The sequence below is a fragment of the Procambarus clarkii genome, chromosome 68 (assembly GCF_040958095.1).
Source record: "Procambarus clarkii isolate CNS0578487 chromosome 68, FALCON_Pclarkii_2.0, whole genome shotgun sequence".
Lineage (NCBI taxonomy): Eukaryota > Metazoa > Arthropoda > Malacostraca > Decapoda > Cambaridae > Procambarus > Procambarus clarkii.
Genome location: NC_091217.1, coordinates 10,969,948 through 10,995,412, shown reverse-complemented (window position 1 = coordinate 10,995,412; position 25,465 = coordinate 10,969,948). Strand labels below are relative to the sequence as shown.

General features: G+C 41.3%; 1 protein-coding gene across 7 annotated transcripts in view; it reads right to left on the bottom strand.

Annotated features, from left to right (window-relative positions):
* The window catches only part of sei (seizure), a 1,036,232-nt gene that overhangs the window by 425,451 nt on the left and 585,316 nt on the right, over positions 1–25,465 (bottom strand). For all 7 annotated transcript variants that reach the window (XM_069310832.1, XM_069310834.1, XM_069310833.1 and 4 more), the window contains one exon: positions 562–805. In XM_069310832.1, coding sequence (XP_069166933.1) covers positions 562–805 — 244 coding nt within the window. The remainder of the gene's footprint in view (positions 1–561; positions 806–25,465) is intronic.

Genomic DNA, 25,465 nt, shown 5'->3' with positions numbered 1-25,465 from the left:
ACAATGGGTTGGTGAGATTAATGTTTATTCAGATAATAATAATAATGATAATTACATAAGATTGGTAGTTTGATATTCTTGCAAAGCCACTAACACACATAGCATTTCAGGAGATCCTTAATCTAACATATCAGGTAAGATGAAAAGTAGATTGTAGCAAGGTTTCATATCAACATATAACTACAATATAAATTGACAGAAGTGATTACACTGGCGAAGATATGAGTACTTGTTCTGTTAAAATCAGTTTCCTGATCACAGGATAAATAAAATCCCAGCATTGACTGCAATGAAATGCCTCTTTTTGGAAGAGTTCTGGTGGCTCCCTGAAGCTATCATGCTGAGATATTAAAAAGGATGTAGTTGGAGATAATGGATTAGCAGAAGAGCAGGAACTGATAACACCAATGTCCACATAATATTTTGCTGTTAAGCCTGCAAATCAGCTGCCATATAAATTTTTTTTTTTAAGTCCCACCGAAACCTAACTTTGAATTACATCATACTAACCACACAACAAAATAACACAGCACACTCCTCCACCACATGCAATTTACATACCTATGAGATCAATGATGACAATGGGACTGTCGTATTGGTTTTGATTGCTCTTCCTCGTTGCCTCTTGCTCATTGAGGAGAAAGGCAGCCACATAGGGTGTGAAGATAGCTGTGTAGATAACAAGCAAGAGGATGATCCAGTCCCACACTGCCTTGAATGGAGAGTAATGAAGAATTGTCCACTTGTGTATCCGCGGGGACTGAAGTTTGTATTCTGGTAGGACGTCAGCACCCAAAGATAGTACCTGAAAAGCAAACACAGCTCATAGTAATACCTGAATTTAACTGAGGGCCACTAATACTAGTAGCCTTGACAAGGACTGGAAGCCAGTGGCTTCTCGTAGGTCTTCCTATTTGCCACCCCAAAAATACAAATATATTTATAATTTTTAAATTTGCCTTCATGTGTGGATTTCTACCATTTAAGAAATGCCTCAAATTTGTGATCTAATTACAGTACAGTGCTACAGCTAATGTTGTGATACATCATCCATCTCTGGACAAAATAGAGCCCCTGTTCAAATCCAAGAACATGCTATAAACTCACTCCACACTTTCTCTTGCGCTGTTTAAGCATAAGAACAAATAAATAAAAAATTGGAGAATGCCTATTTGCCCCATACAAAGCCACTCTTCTTTATACCTACTCAAACTCTTTCCAATTATACATACTGTATACGTATCTAACCTAGAAGCTTAAATAATCCAGCAATTCCACGACAATTATGTAACCCATTAATTTGTTGCATAAACCAAAAACCCAATTTCTAAACCAATATTTATCCAGGTGTTTCCCGATTCTAAATTTATCTAATTTATTTCCATTGTTTAGCATTCAATTTTTTGCCGATATATTTAAAACCTTAAAACCATCCTTTCAGGATGGTGGCAGTATGCTTAATAGTATCTTTCCATTCTCTCTCATCTCCCCTCTTTTCTTCAATCTTTTGCATATTTCCTCTTTGCTTTGGTATATCCCTCACCTTCCACCTCTGTCAAATTACATTGTAGTTATTTGTTGAAATAAAACCTTGCTATAATGAACCTTTTCATCTTACCCGATTTATTTTATTTACTTTATATATATATATATATATATATATATATATATATATATATATATATATATATATATATATATATATATATATATATATATATATATATATATATATATTATATATATATATTAATATATATAATATATATATATATATATATATATATTATATATATATATATTAATATATATAATATATATAATATAATCTCAACCCATGTATATCTTGTAACCATCAAATACATAATAAAGCATAAAAAATGGGAAGGGGGTGGTAGGAGAAAAGCACACAAACTGTATTGGAGGGGATCTAAACATTTCCTCTAATGCGTTATGCGTAGTTTCCTCCGAGGGGGTCCGTCTAATTACCACAAGCTACCACAAGCTACACAAAGCTTCCTGGCAATACGTTAGTAATGAATAAATATGATGTTAGGTTAGGCTGACCTGACCTGACCTGACCTGACCTGACCTGACCTGACCTGGCCTGACCTGGCCTGACCTGGCCTGACCTGGCCTGACCTGACCTGGCCTGACCTAACCTAACCTAACCTAACCTAACTTAACGACATAATAGTATTTGTGCTGCTTTTTCAGCTATGTTTTCATTCCATGCTTTCATTTTACTCTTTATGCTCAATTAGTATTAAGCTTTAGTCATTTAAGTTTTTTATGCCCGAAACGCTTTGCGTAATAGGCATTGTATGTACTAGCCCTAACTTTTTTTATGCCCGAAACGCATTGCGTAATAGTGGCTTTAGGCATTGTATGTACTAGCTCTATCTATATATCAATCCATTAATGTAACATCACTTGTATGTATATACCTTACCTGAATAAACATCTGAATCTGAATCTTAAGGCATCACTCTTTGTAAAATCTCTTATGTATGTACCTTACCTAAATAAACATTTTGATTTTTTTTTTTAACCAAACGAAACCAAACTAAACCAAACCTAACCTAACCGAAGCTTGGATCGTCGAATTGATTTGGCGTCACCAGCTTTTTATTTTCGTCTAATTTCTTTATAAAAAGATATTTTCAGATTAAAATTATGTTTTTTCGTGTTGTACATTCTGCGCCAACATTATAATGAGTAAATATATCATTTATTCATTACTAACGTATTGCCAGGAAGCTTTGTGAAGCTTGTGTAGCTTGTGGTAATTAGACGGACCGCTCCGCGAGGCTATGGGTCCCCCTTCTTCCAGTCAGAGGTGGTACTCCCTTCCCTTTAATATATTTATATATATATATATATATATATATATATATATATATATATATATATATATATATATATATATATATATATATATATATATAAACATGCAAGGATAATTTGTGCCTCGTCACTGGAACTATCTTCACTACTATTTTCATCATTGGAACCATCTTCACTACTATCTTCATTACTGGAACTATCTCCATCATTGGCACCATCTTCACTACTAACTTCATTACTGGAACTATCTCCACCATTGAAACCATCTACTATCATAATCATTGGATCCATCTTCACACTCTTCATCACTAGAACCAACTTCACTACTGTCTTCACCACTGGAACCGTCTTCGCTATTCAGTATGATTGCAACATGCTTCATGCAGGTCCGCGTTCATTCCCCGACCGTCAAAGTGGATGAGCACCATTCCTTTCCCTCGTCCTCATCCCTAATCCTTATCCTGAGTCTCTCCCAATGCTTTATAGTCTTAATGACTTGGCGCTTTCCCCCCCCCCCCCCCTTATAGTTAATTTACTCACTATGATCATTGTAATCATCTTTACTATCTTATTGTAGCCATCTTCATCACTGGAATCATCTTTACTACTCACTAGCTTCATTGTAGCCCCCTTCTCTACTATTTACTGTAGCTATCTTCATCACTGTAACCATCTTCACTACCCAATATCGTCATTGAAGTCAATCTTCACTACAATCTTCATCTGTTACCTTCATTACTGTCATCATCACTGTAACCATCTTCAGTACTCACTATCCTCACTTTACCATTCTCTGTACACCCTTTTATCATTGTAACCATCTTCGTCACTGACCATCTTCACTAATATCACTAACTTCTTTACACCCTATCTTCATTACAATAACCTCCTGCCATACACTATCTTCAACTCTGTAACCAACTTAACCATATACCTTCCCTACCCATCACCACCTTCCCTACTCTTCCATCACCTTCGCTACTCCTCTACCACCTTCCCTACCCTTCACCACCTTTCTCACGGGCCTACCCTTCATTACTTTCCATCTTTATTAATTTAACAGTCTTTAACAGTCTCCGTGGTGTAGTGGTAAGACACTCGCCTGGCGTTCCGCGAGCGCTATGTCATGGGTTCGTATCCTGGCCGGGGAGGATTTACTGGGCGCAATTCCTTAACTGTAGCCTCTGTTTAACGCAACAGTAAAATGTGTACTTGGATGAAAAAACGATTCTTCGCGGCAGGGGATCGTATTCCAGGGACCATAGGATTAAGGACTTGCCCGAAACGCTACGCGTACTAGTGGCTGTACAAGAATGTAACAACTCTTGTATATATCTCAAAAAAAAAAAAAAAAAAAAAAAAAAATTCCTCCTCTTCACCAGCTTCCCTCCCTGTGAACTCCCTCCCAACACTTGACCAATTTCTCTACCCTTCACCCGCTTCCCTACCATTCACGACCTTCCCTTCATTCCTATAATCTTGGTGAAGACGGAGTTTTATGTTTAATGAGATTGGAAATCAATATGACTCCATCTCAAAGGGTTAGGGCACGGGACGCGACACCGAACCCCCAATGATGATCCCCGGACAAATACTAGTCACCTGCATAACTTGGTGAGGTTAAGTCCCGAGCGTCCGGCAAGTAACCTCGAAAATTCTCTTTTTAAAGATAGATAATATTTATGTATATAACTATATACACGAAGCTATACTCATTGATTCTCAAATCAAACCTAGAATGTTATACACTTACTACTACTACATACAAAAAAGGAAAATAAGAATCCCGGCAGCATGCAGACTTCTTACTCTTATTAAATAAGCCATTTCATCTACTACTAAACAACAATATATATTGCAATAGGAACATACTGTGCTAAAATTTTGAATGATCTTATTCTTGACTTCTTCAGATTTTGACAAAGACTTGGTTTCGTCGTATAACGAAGATTTGCGAGAGGTCACAGAAATCTTGTCCAAAATGGAAATATTGAATGCAGAAAGGAAAGACCCATTTCTGTTCTCCTCGGTTAGCGGAGCCCCTGGAACCTTCAAGTGAGATAATCCCTGAAGAGAACCTTGCTGGCTCTTGAAGCCCAGAAATCTCCGGAAGTCGACGTTTGAGTTTGGTGTCGTGGAAGACTTTGTGCCATTGATGTTGAGACTGTGCCTCGAGGAATGTCGGATCTCCGACTTCTTGATCCACTGGGGAGAAGCAAAGTTCTGTGGGACGAGGAAAGGTATTGAGCTCTGTCGCATCATTGTGTTAAGAGATGGTTTTTCTCTATTTTTATTGAGCTTCAGACCATTCGATTGTGCTTTCGGTCCAAGAACTAGACCTGAAATTGTTCCATAGTTCGATGCATGTTGATCCTTAGTCAGATGGACGTTCGGTTGATCAGACATAAGGCCCAATTCGACTGTTTCCATCGGAATTTCGCATTCATTAACTTTGAACTGCAGCCCTACACTTGTCTCAAGGCATTTTTGGTTTGGTAGCGTGAAGTAACTGGAGATAGCACTCTCACTGCTTCGCCTGCTTTCATCCTTCTCAGTTGAAGCATTCCTCGACGCCTCGCTGTTGTCCTCACTCTCGCTGGTCTCGCTATGAAGAGACTTTTCCATTAGGAAGTATCTCGAGCAAAGTCCATCTCCCGAGTGCGAGAAGTACTTGGAATTACTTATTAAGTCTCCCCAACTTCTAGTGTGAGTCAATGCAAACGGAGAGGACTCGCTGAGAAAGGAGTCGACTGTGTTGGGACTACAAAGGACGTCAACGGAGGCACAAGAGCGCGTCATCTCTGGAGCTCCGGTAATAATAAAGGGTGGAGGACATGGTCCGACCCGCCGCTTGGACAGCGGGGATCCGGAGGGTATCATCTCCCCACCAGACATTACGTCACAGAAGAAAAGCTTATCAAAGCATATTTTCATAAGCAGCTTTTCAGCTATAATAATCGATCAGCACTGTTCCCGGAAAATGAGACAAACCACTTCTGAATACTCTGAAAGGTTTCTAATATATTGGTTGGTTTTAAAACCAGTTATTAAAAGTTAGAAATTCAAGAAGGAAATGTATTTAAGAAAGTGTCATCATATATCCGATGACTTGTGTTTTATTTTTCTTAAAACGCATAGATAATAATCTTAAAGTTCAGAAGCATTGCTATAAAAATGGTACTTTTAGACACCAGTGTGCTTTGACGTACACCTACTTTACACTTTTCTGGGTGTAAAAGCGTCTCTGCGACCTTTTCATTTTATGATACTTCCTAAAATTGTTATTTACTATTTTAAAATATTTCAATTATTAAGAAATGACGGGAGGTATTGTGAAGCAGCGCACCTGCAGGAACATCATCAGTCATCATCATCATCATCTCTACTTACTGATATCGTTCACCAGTCTCTAAGGAGCTCATTATATGGATCTCCTTGAAGTCGTCCATAGTAAGATGGATTTATTTGGTCTCCCACTCCAAGATGACTCTCCTTGAGTCACGCACTCCCGGAAGTGACTACTTGAACTGATTGATGAAGATTAAGCCACCCAAGAGGTGGCACGGGCATGAATAGCCCGTAAGTGGTGGCCCTTTTGAGCCATTACCAGTATCAAGAGCTAATACTGGAGATCTGTGGAGGCGCGACTGCACCCTGCGTGACGGGAGATGTCTCCCGGACCAAGTGGTGACCAGATGGTGTACTTGAACTGCGCTGCATCATAACTAATATGACAACCCCCCTCCTGACGCCTTATTCACCCTGTTGACCAGGAGACCGCCCCCCAGGAGGTCCCTCACTCCTGGGTTTGAACACGTGACTAAAATTTACCTCTTGACGACGCCCATTTTCATATCGTGAGAATCATGTAAACAATTCATTTACATAACAGTAATTAGAAAAAGATATGATTTAGGTTCTTTACGTTATCCTAAGGTGGGGACAGAGTGCCAACGATAACACTGTGCCCTCTAGAAATTTTTCAACCATCACTATAAAGCCCGTCACACATATGCCTTCTAGGGTCTCTTCTAATTGCTCTTGGTGCCATAGATGCCACTCTCTCGGTCTCTTTCCTTCCCTCACACATGCACGTGTTTACCTTGGCACATTCCACGCTACTAAGGCTCAATAACAGTTCTCAAAGTTACACTTTCCGTGTTTCATTTTGTCTAGTTTTGCCGAATAGTTAAGAGAGGAACACTAACTCCTTCACGTCCTTCTCAGCTATTGCAGCATTTTTAACGAGGCTGTCTGTCAAGTGTCTCCCTCACTTCCTATTATGCCCGAGCACACGCCATGGTAACCTAACTAGAGACTTCAAGTGTCAAGTGTGCTCAGGCCTTTCTTGTGGAGCTGCGGCTCTCGTGGCCTGAGGCTTCACGAACACCATTGGAGACTTCTCATTCTTGCCGCAGGTATCTCTAACCCTGTCCGAGAAGGACAGAAGAAAATGTAAATATGCTGGTTAGCGGTGTATAGAATTATGAACGGTAATGTCTGTTGTAGGAAAAAAAGTAGAGTAATCTCTTCAAAAATCTTGTATAACTATTTTAAATATATACACTGCGCATCGCATTTCTTACACGTGTTACAAAGGATAACAGCCTGGTGGACCAAACTGTCACAAGTCAAGCCTGGCCTCGGGCCGGGCTTGGGGAGTAGAAGAACTCCCAGAACCCCATCAACATGGTATCAACCAGGTAACATAAGTTCGGTAATTTAGCACTATAGGATACACCGATGCACTAGCGCGGCACAAAATACTCTGACTCGCAAGAGTACCGAGGATGAGAGCGCCAGAATGGTGCGAGTGGCCTAAGAGCTGGGCCTCGACTGGTGGCGCGGGAGAGGGAACACCCTCTCAAACAAAGCCTCCGTGTTGACTCGGGCACTCACACGCCTCTCAACCAGGATTTAGGCAACTCGCCTTCGGAAAGCTTGCCACACACACTTAAAATTCTCTCTTCTTCTTCCTACAATACTTCTCCAGATCACGATTTTTTTCATTCGCATAAATAGTCTTATGTTGGAAAAAGAACGGAAAACAGCCAAGGCACGTGTGCTCGTTTACACTCCAGGCTTCATCGACCATTCGACCAATTACTCCTGGGCTGGTCGGCGACGGAGCCCGTGGGAGGGGCTGTGAAAGCTGATATCCAGACCTGGGCGTGTTTCCCTCCCACGTTCCCGTCTTGTTTGCCCTGGAAAACCCGATTTGTTTGTTTTCGTGATCGTCGGTAGAACGGGGGACAGGGCATTATGGGGGACACCCAACCCCCTCTTCTATTTTCTTTCATAAAAATTGGAGAAGAGTTGCCTCCTATTTTGTATATTCCTTCCACGTAACTATTATAAAGCAGCACAAAGTACAGGTGATGATGTTCAGAGTAACAAAGGGCACACTCAGGCAAGTGTCACTCTTCTTACTAAAGTAGACGAGGATGGCAGGTGGTGGAAGCACGCCCACATGATCAGTGTGTCGGCACCTGTCCCACAAACAGTGCCGTCGCTCTTAGCCAAAATCTTTCAGCCAACCACTTGGGCTGGACGGTAGAGCGACGGTCATGCCTCATGCAGGTCGGCGTTCAATCCCCGACCGACCGACCGTGTGTGTGTGTGTGTGTGTGTGTGTGTTTTGCGCACACGTGTTAAGAGTGTTAAATGTGTTATATGTAGTAGATATATAAAGAGGACAAATAGACTGGTTAGAAAGGCGGGGTCCAAGAGCTAATAACTCGAATCTGCAGACAATTAGTAAATTCAAAACACACACAAATAGTAAATAGGAAATACAGAACCTGTTCACCAGTTAATTGACAGTTGAAAGGCAAGACCAAAGAGCCGCAGCTCAACCCTCGCAAGCACAACTAGCCCAGTACGCACGTGCACACGAACGCACCCACACAATTTCATTTCACACATGTATAGATTCATTTCTCTCAATGTTTGCGGACGATGCCAAAATTATGAGAAGGATTAAGACAGAAGAGGACTGTTTGAGGCTTCAAGAAGACCTAGACAAACTGAAGGAATGGTCGAACAAATGGTTGTTAGAGTTTAACCCAACCAAATGTAATGTAATGAAGATAGGTGTAGGGAGCAGGAGGCCAAATACAAGGTATCATCTGGGAGAGGAAATTCTTCAGGAGTCAGAGAAAGAAAAAGACTTGGGAGTTGATATCACGCCAGACCTGTCTCCTGCAGCCCATATCAAGAGGATAACATCAGCGGCATATGCCAGGCTGACCAACATACGAACGGCATTCAGAAACTTGTGTAAAGAATCATTCAGAACTTTGTATACCACATATGTCAGGCCAATCCTGGAGTATGCAGCCCCAGCATGGAGTCCATATCGAATCAAGGATAAAACTAAACTGGAAAAGGTTCAAAGGTTTGCCACCAGACTAGTACCGGAGCTGAGAGGTATGAGCTACGAGAGACTACGGGAATTAAGCCTCACTTCGCTGGAAGACAGAAGAGTTAGGGGGACATGATCACCACATTCAAGATTTTCAAGGGAATTGATAGGGTAAAGACAGGCTATTTAACACAAGGGGCACACGCACTAGGGGACACAGGTGGAAACTAAGCGCCCAAATGAGCCATAGAGATATTAGAAAGAACTTTTTAAGTGTCAGAGTGGCTGACAAATGGAATGCATTAGGAGGTGATGTGGTGGAGGCTGACTCCATACACAGTTTCAAGTGTAGATATGATAGAGCCCAATAGGCTCAGGAATCTGTACACCTGTTGATTGACGGTTGAGAGGCGGGACCAAAGAGCCAGAGCTCAACCCCCGCAAGCACAACTAGGCGAGTACACACAGTCCCCCAGTTGATTTTGCAGTCCCTGTGGCGTAGTGGTAAGACGCTCGCCCGGCGATTCGATTGATTGTTGCCGCCGGATGCGGCTAGTTTATTGTGCACCCCATACCCATCCTGTGAGCGGTAGCGCAAAAAGCATTACAGAGGGCACAAAAGGTCTTTTATCAGACCTCATCTTAGATTATTACATAAACAATTTCATCTATCCTTCACACCTTATAGTTACAATGTCAGCTAGTTACAGAGAAAGTGCTATTTCAAGAGCTATATATTTACAGTAAGTCATCATACATTAATGGTAGGTCTTATCGCTAATACATAATAGTTTAACCAATGGAGATATTACAGTCACAGGGTAGCTTCTGTTTATTATTAGTCTTCACAATACACTACTTGTTTCTTAATCTCATATATCGTTTATGTATTGGAAGCGAAATATGGATACAGTGCAAGGATTTCAGGTACTTTATCCATGGTAATAAGATAGGTTGCCATATCATACAGCGTGAGCTTAGATTTATCTCTAAATGGCTCAATTTTACTACAATCCAAGATATAGTGTTCGAGTGTGTGTCCCTGTCTTTGTCCACACACTTTACTTCATCTAGATCCCTATACAAGCCGAACTGCCAGAGATACTTGTAGCCAAGTCTTATACGAGCTGTGACAACATCAGTTAGTCTACTGACTTTGTTACTTGCCCCATACACATGTTTTACTTCACACATTTCATTGTGATGAACAATGGACCTGCTAGTTCCAGTTTGCACAGTTCTACTTTCTTCAAATCCATCCAGGAGTTCTTGTCTAATGACACACTTAAGGGACCTATTTGATAACTCAAGATTCCGTTCAATACTGTCTGTATTTACTGCAGCCTTAGCAAGGGCGTCAACTTTGTCATGTTCCTGCAGGCCAATGTGAGAAGGAATCCACAACATTTTTATATTAACCCTCTTGCTAAGTATTCTTGTATATCTACGTCTGGCTTCTGAGACAAGCACGTTATTACTTGATTGCAAACTGTTTATTGCTCGTAGTGAGGAAAGGGAGTCGGAAATAATTAAGCTGTCTTCTTCAGTGTTGTCAATAATTTCGAGCGCTACCAGTATTGCTACCAACTCGGCTTGCATTGTGGATGCCCAGTTACTAATTCGGATATTTCTTTGAATTGTGCTGCCATCGGGCTGATGAGCATCGCGAGCGCTTTGTCCTGGGTTCGTACAATGGACAGGGAGGATTTACTGGGTGCAAATCCTTAACTGTAGCCTCTGTTTACCGGGGTCTGATAGCCGACTGAAACAGCGTGCGGGACTTTTAATCCTGCGGCCCGGGTTCGATCCCCGGACTAGGCAGAGACAAATGAGCAGAGTTTCTTTCACCCTGATGCCCCTGTTACTTAGCAGCAAATAGGTACCTGGGAGTTAGACAGCTATTACGGGCTGCTTCCTGTGTAGGTAGGTGTGTGTGGGGGGGGGGGGGGGGGAATAGTATTAACAGTTGATTGACAGTTGAGAGGCAGGCCGAAAGAGCCAAAGCTCAACCCCCAAAAGCACAACTAGGTGAATACACACTCACCCCCCTTCCCCCTACACGCGCACACACAGCTAACATAACAAACTTTTACTTGTTGTATCGGCTGTCAGCGCCAATACTGGAAGCGCCTGGGCAAGACCCCCAACTCTTGCGGCTCCAGTTCCTGGTAATGGCAGTTTCTAGAAGTCTAGGTATCAGTCCACCACCAGCCTCTAGCCACTGACCACCAAGCCCCCCCCCCCCCCCCCGACTACCAAAAACACATATATAAATCATATAATTCATCATATCCTATAAAACAAAGACGACCACCGACCTCCTCATTAAAAACAACCAGAAGCCGACTGAGAACCCTTTATAGCATGTTGTTGTTGTTGTTTTACCTTCAGCTACTGTGAACAAACCGTTCGAAGCAGCACGGGCTATGGTGAGCACATCATACGCACTTGGCACAGGAGATGCTTTACGGCAGTCGAACGTGGTATATGTACACCTGCCCCCATGTAGGATGTAACCTTCAATATAAGTTCATTGGTATGACGTCGACAAAGCTCACAAGGCGTTTGACCTGTCATCTTCAATCAGGTGCCCCTAAAAATCACATGAGACAAGCTCCATGTCATCACCCTAACAAGAGTAATGCTGAATAAACACACTTGCATATCAGACAAAACCCAAGATGTAAGAAGAATACAAATTCTTGAAGCCATTCATATAAAAGTCGAACAAGCCATCACAAACACTCAAATAACGGAACTATTCACTCTACCCACCATGAATGAGGTTGAGAACAAGACCTGAACGTGAAGATGCCAACGTTGACGACACTACCCAAAACATGATGCCTACTACAGGAGGTCACTTAGGTAATTACCTGACTATATCACTATGTATAGGTTATTGATCCATGCCTCTTGCCTTTATCTCCTACCCCTCACCTAATTGTATGTACCCGACCTTCCAGCAGTATTAATCCCGTATGTCCTGTCCTGTCCCCCTCTCTCATGTTACAGCCCCGCTCCTGTGCCAGCCCGTGCTACTTGGAACATTTTGTTCCAGGTAGCGAATCTTAAACAACAACATCCTGTGCCAGGTAAGTCCACAACGGGCTCACCATAGCCCGTGCTACTTGCAACTTTCAGTTCAGAGTAGCTCAATCTAAAACAATAACATCCTGTCCACAGTTACAGCCCCGCTCCTGTGCCAGGTAAGTCTACTACGGGCTCACCATAGCCCGTGCTACTTGGAACGTTTTGTTCCTAGTAATCGATTCTTAACAACAACAACAACAACCTGTCCCATCATTTGAGAATGAACCGTGTAGGTTCGAAACATTATGTAAATTTATAATGAGTACAATTGTACTCATTTGGGTACAACATTGGTACTAGACGACGTTGCTTTCTTTCAAGGCGTTCTGTTTGGTGTCTGGAGGGTTCTTCATGAGTAGGTTGGCCGTTTTCTTGTTCTTGTAGTAAACTGTTAATTGTATCTTCTGATTTGTGTCTGTGGGGATAACGTTCCTATTAATAATATCTTTCAGGACACTTTCCTCCATTTTATGAGCCATTTTTGGTATATATTATATACACACATATATATACATGCATTATATATTATATATATATATATATATATATATATATATATATATATATATATATATATATATATATATATATATATATATATATATTATATTATATATATATATATATATATATAATATATATTATATTATATACATATATAATATACATATATACACACACACACACAAAATTCCATATTTCTTAATACTCCTATCAAACTCTCCCTCTTTCCCTTTTATTTATTTACTTATCTCCACTCCTCATCTTTCTTTCCTCTCTCCTCTCTCCCCCTTCTTCCTAACCCCTTTAAAGCCCCCTCATCTCTCCCTTCTTCCCCATCCACTCGCGCATCAACTATCAGACTCACACGACAGCAGCACCATCGCTGTGTATTCAGTGTCTGAGGAAAATTGCTGGAAAACTCCCCAACAACTTCCTCGCCGCCACTTTTCTTAACCCGCGCCATCTGTCCGTCGCAGTAGCCGCAACAGCAAGGAGTGTGTTCTGTGGAACAGATGATGCTCCCCGTCAACCTCCAATTGCTAGGATGAATTATATGGACCAATGTCGGGTCCGGGTGTTACGAATATGCATACTTGCTTAACAGTATTAGCTAACAGTTTGCACAACACAGTTCCAACTGCTGGGCTCCACTTTCAGTCAAATGAGAACCGTTGTTCGTTGTCACATTTGTCCAGCGTGTAAAACTGCAGGAGGATGTAACCTCTACAATTGTCCTTGCCAAATCACTTAAGTTCTTCCTCACATCCCAGCGACTCCGTGCGTGCGTGCCTGGCTTGCATGCATGTCCTCTCGTTATGTTGTTGTTTAACTTAAACAACCTATTTGTCTACTACAGTGATAACTCGAGCATTGAACAAATTTGCCTCACGTTTCAGCTCGGTTTTCTCCCCACAAGTGGGATTAGGTTCAGCTCTTTCAGTCTGACCTCATAGCTAAGCTCTTTTCCTTTTGCGTTTTGAGGTGGAAGGATCTGCAGGTGCTGCATATTTTACTGCAGGTCGGGCGTATGTTGAAGATAAAGATTTACAGCCTACCTTGTCTAAGTTTCTTGAAGCTGTTTTGGTTTTTGACAGCACATCACACGATAATGTGGTTTAATTGATGTGTGCATCCGGTGTTGAGTTCGGTATCACATATACTCAGATAAAAACTGATTAAATTTCGCTTGAAAATTACACCTCTGTATTGTTTAATGTTCCGACCCCTTTCTTGGTTACACAATGTAAAATGCTAATTATTTTTAGAAGTATGGAAAACGACTACTATTCCCCTTCAAACTTTACTTTTGGGGCCAAAACAGTGATATTTTGAAAGTTAGCCATTTTCAATGAGAAAACGGGCGAATTTGCGTCTTTTTGTTTATAGTAAAAAACATTAATAAAAACTAACGCGCATTTATACTAACAAATTAGATAGGTTATATAGACATTTGCGATTATACTGCAAATCACTTTCACGGATCGTGACCGTAAATGTAGGAAGGCATCATGTTGTGACTGTACTGTCCATGGCAGCAACCTTCAAGGTCCAGTATATGCTGGTGGAAGCCCTCGCCTTGCTCCTCCCAGTACTCTTAGAATGACTCAAGAAGAACATCAAGGATATGCACTTTGAGGGACATTCTGCAGCCTGTGTTATGGTTCTTCTCAACCACCTTCACGTAGTTTTCGGTCATATAATTACCCAGGAAGCCCCAACCCACTATGATAAAGCTCTTCCAAGTTGTTTTCTCCTTCCTAGTGAGCCTCTTGGGGAATTCCTTGCACTCCAGGATTTTCTTTATCAGTCGTCACAAAAGCAAAATTTGTGGGGAATAATGACCATTTTCTAAACTTTAGAAGAATAATTAGGAAATAACAATGCCCAGGAACGAACAACTAAACTTTGTTACACAGCGTTACTGGTCATCTCCGTTTTATTGCTTATTCCTCCCTTCACTTTTTGTTCCTTCACTGTAGATTTTTTCTCAGCTTTATTATGTATCTCCTCTCCTTCCTGTTTATGGTTTCTCTCTCTCCCATTTACTTTTGTTTCCTCCTCCCCTGCACCGTGCCACCGTGCACTGTTCCTCCCTCTCATTATTACTGGCTTCTCCCCTACACTGCGCATTGTTCCACTCTTCTTCATCTTCAGGATCTGAACCGAACCAAACTTGGCTACCTAGCAAGTTTATAATATACAAATCACCCGAAAAATATGACGAATTTTATGATCCAAGCCTCCAAGATCCACTTTTTTTAAATACACTTTTAGCACAGTTCGCATCAAACGTCTTATTGAATTAAAATATGCTACCCAATTTATGTTACCCGGAGCAGGAAGACCAAACCACACACTAGACGACGAAGTAACGACAACGTTTCGGTCCGTCCTGGATCATTATCAAGTCGATTGTGATGGAAGAGACGAAGGCACGGGCAATAAGTTTACTGCCCGTGCCTTCCTCTCTCCCATCACATACAACTTTATATTGGTCCAGGATGGACCGAAACGTTGTCTCTTCATCTTCTGGTGTGTGGTTTAGTCATCTTCAGCCACGTTATTGTGACTTATCGTCTGCACAGAACATGAACCCTCTACATTAAGATCTTTAAAGGTTGCTGCAGCTTAACTGTAGAGCCCACCTTGTTGAGCTCCACGAGAACGAGCTCAACAACGTCGTCATGTCAACATCAACGTCAAGAACAGAGCATCCACGTTGTTGTGCGCCACGACCTCGACAACATAACATAATTTCTAACATTTCATTCTACCAACATAAATGATACAGGATTATATACATTATGATATTAACAACTTTAAAACTGAGAATTTACAAAGAGAGTCGACTAGTATTGGATCTGAAGCATCTAAGATTAAACATTCTGAATATTAACAGCCTTACCTGGGAGCTTAAAACAGGTTTTTATTAAAAAGTAATGTATGCAGTTGGCACAAGACTGAGAGATAATAAAATATAGAGAAACCTAAAAGAAAAACATTGAAACAATTAAAAGGTATTTTGTAAATATAACAAAGAGCAAAATCTGTAATGTGTCATGCACTGAAGTACCAGATGGCATGCATTGAAAGCCAGACAAAAACGTTGAGTGAAGCGTAAGAGTAAGCATTCCGCATCTCAAGCACACAAAAGCAGACACAAACGAGAGAGAGAGAGAGAGAGAGAGAGAGAGAGAGAGAGAGAGAGAGAGAGAGAGAGAGAGAGAGAGAGAGAGAGAGAGAGAGAGAGAGAGAGAGAGAGAGACGGGAGCACACAGAATGTGGTGTTCTCCTGGCCACACCAGCACCTCACACACTATGGGGGGCCAGGATGTGTTCTCTCGTCCCTACTGCTAAAGAAATACAAAGGTCAGGTGCACCATGCAGTGTCCCAGTTTGGTGACTGTTCACTGAGGAGGTTCACAAAGCAGACAATTCTAACAAGTATATACAGTGTCGAGGGGCAGCAGGAGCAGTTCCACACGGAGCTGGGAGGAAGGAGGTAGGGGTTGTATCTGTGTAAAGACGACCCAAACTGCTTTGAACTTTAATCTCTGCTAGGAAATTAAAGACAGATGCATGAAGGATTAATATATATATATATATATATATATATAGTCAAATGAGAGGATGGAAGTGAGGGTGTTTGAACCGTCCGAGAAACATTCCTGCAAGACTGGTGACATTCCTCAACCAGTCTTACTTGTACATGTTCTTTCCGCTCAAAACCTGCACAACTTGAACACTATCGCGAGCCAAAGGATTCCAACGAGGCACACTCTTTATAGAGAAAAAAATATTGTTATTGGACGAAAACTAAGAAATAATGTTGTAGTCGTGAACATCATTCTTAGAGGAGGATGCATATATAAAAAAAGCTGTGAATTCAAATCCATTCATGTCCTGCCATGTGTCAGATAAAATAAGCATATACTCTCCAACCTTTTCATCATTGTGATCATCGCCTGAGTTGAGCGTAATAGTGAGGACCTGTAAAGAAAAGGTATGTTTAGGGAAGGTGTGGTGAGAAGTGTACACCCCCACGCTGGTGAAGACTCCGGCCTGTGTTGGTGGAGGGTCCCAACACCCCCACTCAGGAAGAGGGTTGGGACACCCCCCCCACTCAGGAAGAGGGTTGGGACACCCCCCCCCCCACTCAGGAAGAGGGTTGGGACACCCCCCCCCCCCACTCAGGAAGAGGGTTGGGACACCCCTCCTCCACCGAGATTAATTATGGAAGCATCGAGTTAAAATATTATTAATCACTCGTGCTGCGGTATTCTAAGGCTGGAATACCGAATCTGTGATAACATTTGATTAATAATTGAATGCTATTCATAATGATAAGCGTTCAAATGTGATCATCCGTAATTTTTGGTAGAAATTACAAGGGAGACAAATTATCTGAAGCATAGTACTCAAATACTGTCACATTATGGAGCGGTGTCGCTACAACCCTTCTCCAGGTGGAGACAGGCGGACATCGGCGCCCCACGCGCCACCAGGTGCTCACTACACGACTCTTAACACTCCACTATATACACACTAATGTACAGGAACATAGCACAAGTTATAGCAAGCACAATATATGAAGCACAATACATAGCAAGTACACACATGAAGTATGGAGCAGCAGGTGTGGGGAGGACCTCCTGTTGCCACCAGGTGTGGGTAACTGGGGAGGACCTCCTGCTGCTACCACATCCTGTCACCAGATCCTTGGATCCTGTCTCTTCGTTGGCTCGGGGTCTTGAAGTGGGTTGGATGTGATTATGACGCCGAGACAGGATCCAACGACCCAGCCTTAGAAACACAAACAGCCGCAAGAACATAAGCTGCTTATGTTGATGCATGTAATACCCTATCAACACCCTCTATGTTACGCCATTCATCCACTTGTTCAGTAACACCTCTCCCAAAGACAATATAAGCCTGTGCCAAAAGCATGGTAAATTAGTCTGAGAATGTAAGGAGTGACTTTGCGAAACGCATCCCTACACGTGAGACCAAAAATAAAAGTGTGAAAATGAACTTCGGAGAGTTAACTTTTCAACTTTACTCGACAGAAGAAAAATATAAGGAATATTGAAAAGAATCGTTTTAGAATCATTAATCTTACCCTTCCAGTCATATTCAACAACATATGTTTGTAAGAATGACTGCTACAAAATGTAATTATATATATATATATATATATATATATATATATATATATATATATATATATATATATATATATATATATATATATATATATATATATATATATATATATATCGTACCTAGTAGCCAGAACGCACTTCTCAGCCTACTATGCATGGCCCGATTTGCCTAATAAGCCAAGTTTTCCTGAATTAATATATTTTCTCTAAATTTTTTCTTATGAAATGATAAAGCTACCCATTTCATTATGTATGAGGTCAATTTTTTTTTATTGGAGTTAAAATTAACGTAGATATTTGACCGAACCTAACCGACCCTACCTAACCTAACCTAACCTATCTTTATAGGTTAGGTTAGGTAGCCGAAAAAGTTAGGTTAGGTAGTCGAAAAACAATTCATGAAAACTTGGCTTATTAGGCAAATCGGGCCTTGCATAGTAGGCTGAGAAGTGCGTTCTGGCTACTAGGTACGACATATATATATATATATATATATATATATATATATATATATATATATATATATATATATATATATATATATATATAAGATGAACAGGAGAGAAATTAAGAATGAGATGAACAGGAGAGGAAAAGTGAAGGATATTTAAATAATAACGCCCTCAAACTAATACTTTCGAAATACACGAGCTAGACGGTAAATAATAGACAGAAATGAGCAGCACAACTGGTGTATTAATTATCGCCATTACACAACCTTTATCTTGGGTAGACTCAACGGTTGCACATGGAGAGTCCAACCTGATAATAATAGGATAAGATAATTTGCATCTTTATACCAACATGCTAACGGTACAAGCTATGCTATGTAAACATGCATGTTTACATGCTATGTAAACGGTACAAGAACGCAAATTATTGATATGGTAATTACGGAGTCGTGTGTATTCTCGTAGTCAGAATTACAGAGATAACTGCCATAGAGTACACTTTAATTATGATACAAAGTAGATAATTACTTCCGTGTGTAGCTGTATTAGTGAGCAGGACCAAGCTATTACACGTGTACGTGCGCGCAGGTACGCACCATCATATCAATTGATTCACAGATGAGAGGCGGAACCAAAGAGCCAGAGCTCAACCCCCGCAAGCACAACTAGGCGAGTACACACACACACACACACACACACACACACACACACACACACACACACACACACACACACACACACACACACACACACACACACACGAAATATCTACGAGTTGACATCATGCGAAATCTGTCTCCTGAAGCGCACATTAAAAGAATAACATCGGCGGCGTATGCAATGCTGGCTATCAGAACTGCCTTCAGAAACCTGTGCAATGAATCTTTCAGAACTTTGTATACCACGTATGTAAGACCAATCCTGGAGTATGCGGCCCCAGCATGAAGACCGTACCTTGTCAAGCACAAGACGAAGCTGGAAAAGGTCAAAGGTCTGTCACTAGGCTAGGCCCATAACTAAGAGGAGTGGGTAACGAGGAAAGGCTGAGCGAACTGCACCTCGCGTCGCTGGAAGAGAGAAGAGCTCAGGGAGACATGATCACCACATCCAAAATTCTCATGAGAATTGACAGACAAGGAGGGATTACTTAACACGGGAGGGGAGGGGTAAACGTACAAGGGGGGAGACAAGTAGAAGCCGAGTACCCAAATGAGCCACATTGACATCAAAAAGAACTTTTTCAGCATCAGAGTAGTTAGTAAATGGAATACACTAGGAAGTGATGTGGTGGAGGCTGACTCCATACACAGTTTCAAATGTAGATATGATAGAGCCCAGTAAGCTCAGGAATCTGTACATCAGTTGATTAACAGTTGAGAGGCAGGACCAAAGAGCCAGAGCTCAATCCCTGCAAGCACAACTAGACGAGTACAACTAGGGGAGTACAAACCACCAACACAATAATACACGCCTTTTATTCCTTCTTTTTTAAAGAAATACTTACCATTTATAATTCCTGTTTCTTGTTTCTTTACATTACGATTTTAAATAGTACTGTCTGTACCCGGCCACGCGTTGCTGTGGCTCAGCAACGCATGTGCGTTGCTGAGCCACAGCAACCTTCCCCCGTCTCCCAGTACTCCCCTCCAATCCGCCCTCCCCCGTCCCCTCGTCCTCCCAACCATTCCTCACTACCCCGTCTCTTTTTTCCTTCCCTTCATCCTCCACTCCAGCATCGCCTCGTCCTCCCCACTATCTCCCACTCCCCCCCCCCCGTCTCCTAGTATTCCCTACCAATCCCCCCCTCCCCTTCATTCTCTACTCCCCTATCCCCTTGTCCTCCTAACCATTCTCCATTCCCCTCGTCCTCCCCCACCATCCCCCACTCCTGTCCCGTAATCTTTCCCACCATTCCCCACTCCCTCGTCTGATGATCAAATGATCTGATGTTCCCATCAGAAAATTGGAAACATCAAATCATCTGGAGCTAGATTCACGAAGAAGTTACGGAAACACTTACGAACCTGTACATCTTTTCTCAATCTTTGGCAGCTTTGATTACAATTATTAAACAGTTAATGAACTCCGAAGTACCAGGAGGCTGTTTATAACAATAACAACAGTTGATTGGCAAGTTTTCATGCTTGAAAAATTTTGAATAAATGTAACCAAAGCCATCAAAGATTGAGCAACGATGTACATGTTCGTAAGTACTTGCGTAACTGCTTCGTGAATCTAGCCCTAGATGTTCCCATCACTTAAATATAAGAAAAACGGTCAAACAAACATAAATGAAAAATAATTAAAAAATAAAGAAAATGAACTATTCTCACGAAATAAACGGTATGGTAAACAACACAGCTCAATTCCAAGGCAATGTCACAAAATAATTAAATCAAAATTAAAATAAATCGAAATTTATGACAATTCAATTTATCGATGAAATCGGAAACATTGAAATGGAATCGTAACATATGTAGAATAGCATGTGTTGGTCTTATGTGCAACAGATGGCGCTGTTTTTCAAAAACACATGTTTTTAACTGTCACAAGAGGTGGCATCTATACAGTAGGTATATAAAAAGAAGCGCCTATTCGAATGCAACGTTGTGTCAAAATTTCAAAGCAATCGGTAAAGAGATTTCGAAGATTTCCCTCACATGAAAAACATGAAAACTAAATTTTTCAGAAAGTTTTTTTTACCGTCACAGACGTGACATCTATATACAGACAGTAGTATGTATATATAAACCTGCTCGGATGCGAATGGAACTGTGTGAAAATTTCAAAGCAACCGGTGAAGAACTTTTGATTATCGATTATGAACAAACGAACATTTCCATTTTTATTTATATAGATTATCCCTCGAGTGAAAATGTATATCGAGTAATTGTGAGCAGGGTTGACGAGACCTAATTTATAAGATATGGTAATTAAACCTGGCAAATTAAATCCGTAGATTTATTTTGTATGCTGCCGATCCTGTAAGAGTATATACATCAGCATTTTAAAAACCCAATAATGTTAACATTGTTCTCGTGTGTTCATGTATATACTTATGGAGGAGAAAGTATGCACACACGTCACTTAAGACGCTTCAACAATACTCTCATCACCCAACAGCGTCACTTTACATATCAGTGGCAACCTTCACTTTGAATTCATTAGGCCAGCTGCAACCAAACTTTAATCAGACACGGATATGATTTAACGTTGCGGGCAAAGTTAAAGACGAACTTAAAAACAATGATTAACAAGCAAGCCATTGTTATATGTAAATAAATATATTAATGACTAAGAAACACATGGGTCTTTGTCGACTTTCCCCTCCCCTCTTCAGGTCCAACCGAGAAAGGTACGAACATATAAGCAAAATGTTGACTAAACTAATAATCATTTACATATCTTAATGAATATAATCATAAATGTCACTCCTACCCCAGGTTAGGATTTTATATTATGGTCACGATCCTGCGGGTGCAGCACTTGAGTCACCCTCTACACAGTCTTAGAGAAAACGAGGCTCACCGGAGAGGGATAACTCGTACAGTCAAGAGGTCATGTATATCAGTTTTACCAGTATGAGTGGTACACAAATTTAATGAACGTAGTGAATGTGTGTCTTTGAGTGTAGTGCAACGTGGTGTTGTCCTATATTAAAAGGCTTGCCAACGTAAGTAGAGAAATAATATATAACCATACATAACGGTTTTTCTAATATAAACAGATGGAGGAGAGGTAAGTTGGCCGCCCTTTACAATAATGCTTTCCAATAGAACAAAATGGAGAAGTAAGTAAGTGGATGCGAGTTAAAGGACGGGGGACATTACGACAGAGACGTATGTGCGGAGATGGAGGTGCGCACAGCGTCACTCCTAGAAACATTTACGATACCTTTGAGAGTTTTAAGAAACCAATGTTACATGGCTCACACATAGATCATGATTGTCAGCCGGTCTTAGAAGTGGATCCAGATGGAGGTTTCCAGGACAGTAAACACCACAGTAATACAAACAGATTAGAGGCGCAACGTCACCATCATACAGAGGTAAACAGACCATTCGGGCGCCACGCGGCCTCAGGATCAACAGCCACCACTCAATCAAGATAGGTCAAGTTCTCCTGGTTTGCAAACTTTCATAATTGCCTTTGAGGAAGAAGATAGTGTTTTCGGAAATAGTAGAGCACAAAGTATCCTATATAATGCCATTCCCAATATATTTAAAATCAAAGTGCATGATATCAGACCTAATAAACAAAGGAACTTAATCACAGTGGACCACAAACACAGCAAGGAACTAGAGCGTTCAGACGTTACTGATATCTGTGGATACAAAGTCAAATGCTACAAACCACCCACTAGGAGACCAATTAGCGAAATATGTAATCTGACATTGTACACATTAGTGCAGACGGCATCAAGGCCTAACTTCAGGCAGATGGCATTCCAATCAAAAAGGAGTCAACAAATTTATGCGAAGACCAAAGGGAGAACCGAGTGTAACAGGCACTGCCCTGCTTACCTTTCTAGACTACAGTCCCCCTGATAGGGTTTGGTTTAACGGGTTCTTCCATAAACTAGAGGTGTACGTTTTAACCATACCGTACGTTTTAAAAGGTTTTAACCATACCTCGAAAGGCTGCACCAAAGACGTTAAATGTTGGAAATGCTCTGGATCCCAGTACAAACGAGACTCTGCGTCAGATACAGTAATGTATTCTACAGATAATGTATTCTAACTCACCCTACAATAATCTACCTTAACTTATCTGAATTACGACTAACTACCAAACACACACACAATCTCAGTCTCTTGACTAAACCACACACTTTTCATAAAACGGCAACAATTGGATACCACCATTAACACCACTCCTCATCTTCGTCATCCTAAGTCCATTTCTACTCGTGTGTTTATTTCTCTCATCCTCACACAAATAGAAGACATCGATAACTTCCAACCTCTGTCAAATTATGAACATTGATGCGTCACCGTAAGTGCCGCATCGATCACCACCACCACTCGTGCAGTCATCGGGAGGAGAAACCTTCACGCAAACTGCACGTATCGTGAAGAAAAAAAGTGGGCCGACCTCGTGCAAAAACAATTCTAATGCAAGTAAGTTGGCCGTCTTATGGAAGAGGGATTTTTACCACCACCACGTGGAGGTGGGAAGTTGTCTTCCTAATAAAAGAAGGCTTTCTGGCATAACCAAGTGGAGAAGAGAGGAGTGGGCCGCCCTGCACTGGAGGGTCGTCGAGCACAACCAGTCTCTGGGGCAGTACTCCCTGCTGACGGTCCACGCATTAATCTACTACACGGATGGTGAAGGCATTTGGGAAACTATACATAATGATCATTTTACAATAGTAAATTTTGTTTAAATATCATCTGTTGTGAAATTCATATATATTAATGTGCAGATATGCTTAACATAACAGCGTCACATTTGAAAGTTGATTTACAAAACTGTATTTCATAATCCTGCACGTCTCGCCGCTAATATTTACAACAGAAAAACTCTCTATCAGCAAAAAATATTTAAATTTATGAATTTCGTAAATAATCAGATTACGCACAAGAAAGATTTAACAAATTGACTATTTTTATTATATGATAAAATATAGACGAATAGAAGATTAAAACCTGGGAAACGTTCTGGTTTTACATTTTAAGACAATATTAAATACCTGCACAGATAAACAGAGAAAACCAGACGCGCACGCACGAAATCCCGACACTGCAAGCCCGTCCTGGTGAGTACAGGAGTGCACAAACTGTACTTGCACAAATGCAAAGGTGTTGACTCAGGCGAGAGAAGCATGGTGGTGGTGCTGACCAAACTGAGAGCAACATGATGAAGTATTGACCAAGATGGATTCACTAAAATCTGTGCCTGAAAGGGACGTGGCTACCGAGGTGGTATTTGTTGGCAGGTTTGGTGGCGTTTTATTTGTAACGTTCAGAATCCGTTATGTTGTGTTTGTGTCAGTTATGGATGGAGGCGGCTGTGGTAACTTTCCTTGTGCTTCACTTGCCGACTGTCGGAACAAGGATACGGCGACTTCCTTCATTCTCTGCGGTTCGTCTGTGCATCTACCTTCTACCTGTGTTCTCTCTCCCTCCGTATCTTGCATGTTTTGATCATATCCTCTCTTCTCTCTTTATACGGTTGCGAGATCTAGTTGTCTTAACCATTGCTGGTAGCGTAAGCACCGTGCGTCCGGCACTCGTCTTGTGCCAAACCTCTACATATTTTATATTTTTATTTTCGTGCTTCACGAGCTGTAAATTCCAGGTTTGTTAGTTCATTGTGGTGATGATGACTATTGGGTCTTTGTGGTGATGGTTAGTGGGTGGTGGTGGTTATTATCAGTGTGTCTTCGTGGTGGTTCGTGGGTGGTGGTGATGGTTAATGGGTCGTTGTGGTGGGTAGAATTGATGGGTAGTGGGTAAAAATGATGGGTAATGGTGATGATTAATTGGTGGTGATTGTGGTTAGTGAGTGGTGTTGGTAGTGGTCGTCGTTATATAATGATAGAGGTTGCACCTCTGAACACCTAGCCCGCATAGCTCTGTCATGTTCCGTTATCACAGGTGAAAGATGTGCGTAGAAAAATAAATAATTTATGTATAAGATTAAGCATTACAGTAAAAAGTAGTTTTAATCGATCGAAACATTTTACCGTAAACTACATCTGGTCCCCTGCAATTTACATTATATAACAACTAGTAACGTCTCAAGAACATTACATACATTAGCTGGTCACGACTACATCATCTACGAGTACCCAGTGAACACTATATACCCGACAACTAACAAGTCTCATCAACAGAGCTACCGCCAAATCCACAACCCAACAAATGAGATTAACAGCAGATCACTGCTAGACAACTGTCACCAAACACTACATACGTGATCACAAGCGGGCCACCAGACTAGGGCCTACAGAGGGGTACCAAAACCACCAATGGAGTACCTGAGCAGCGGCGAGGGAGGAGGGCAGGTTGCAGTCTGTGGCGTCCAAGCGAGGGCTGGAG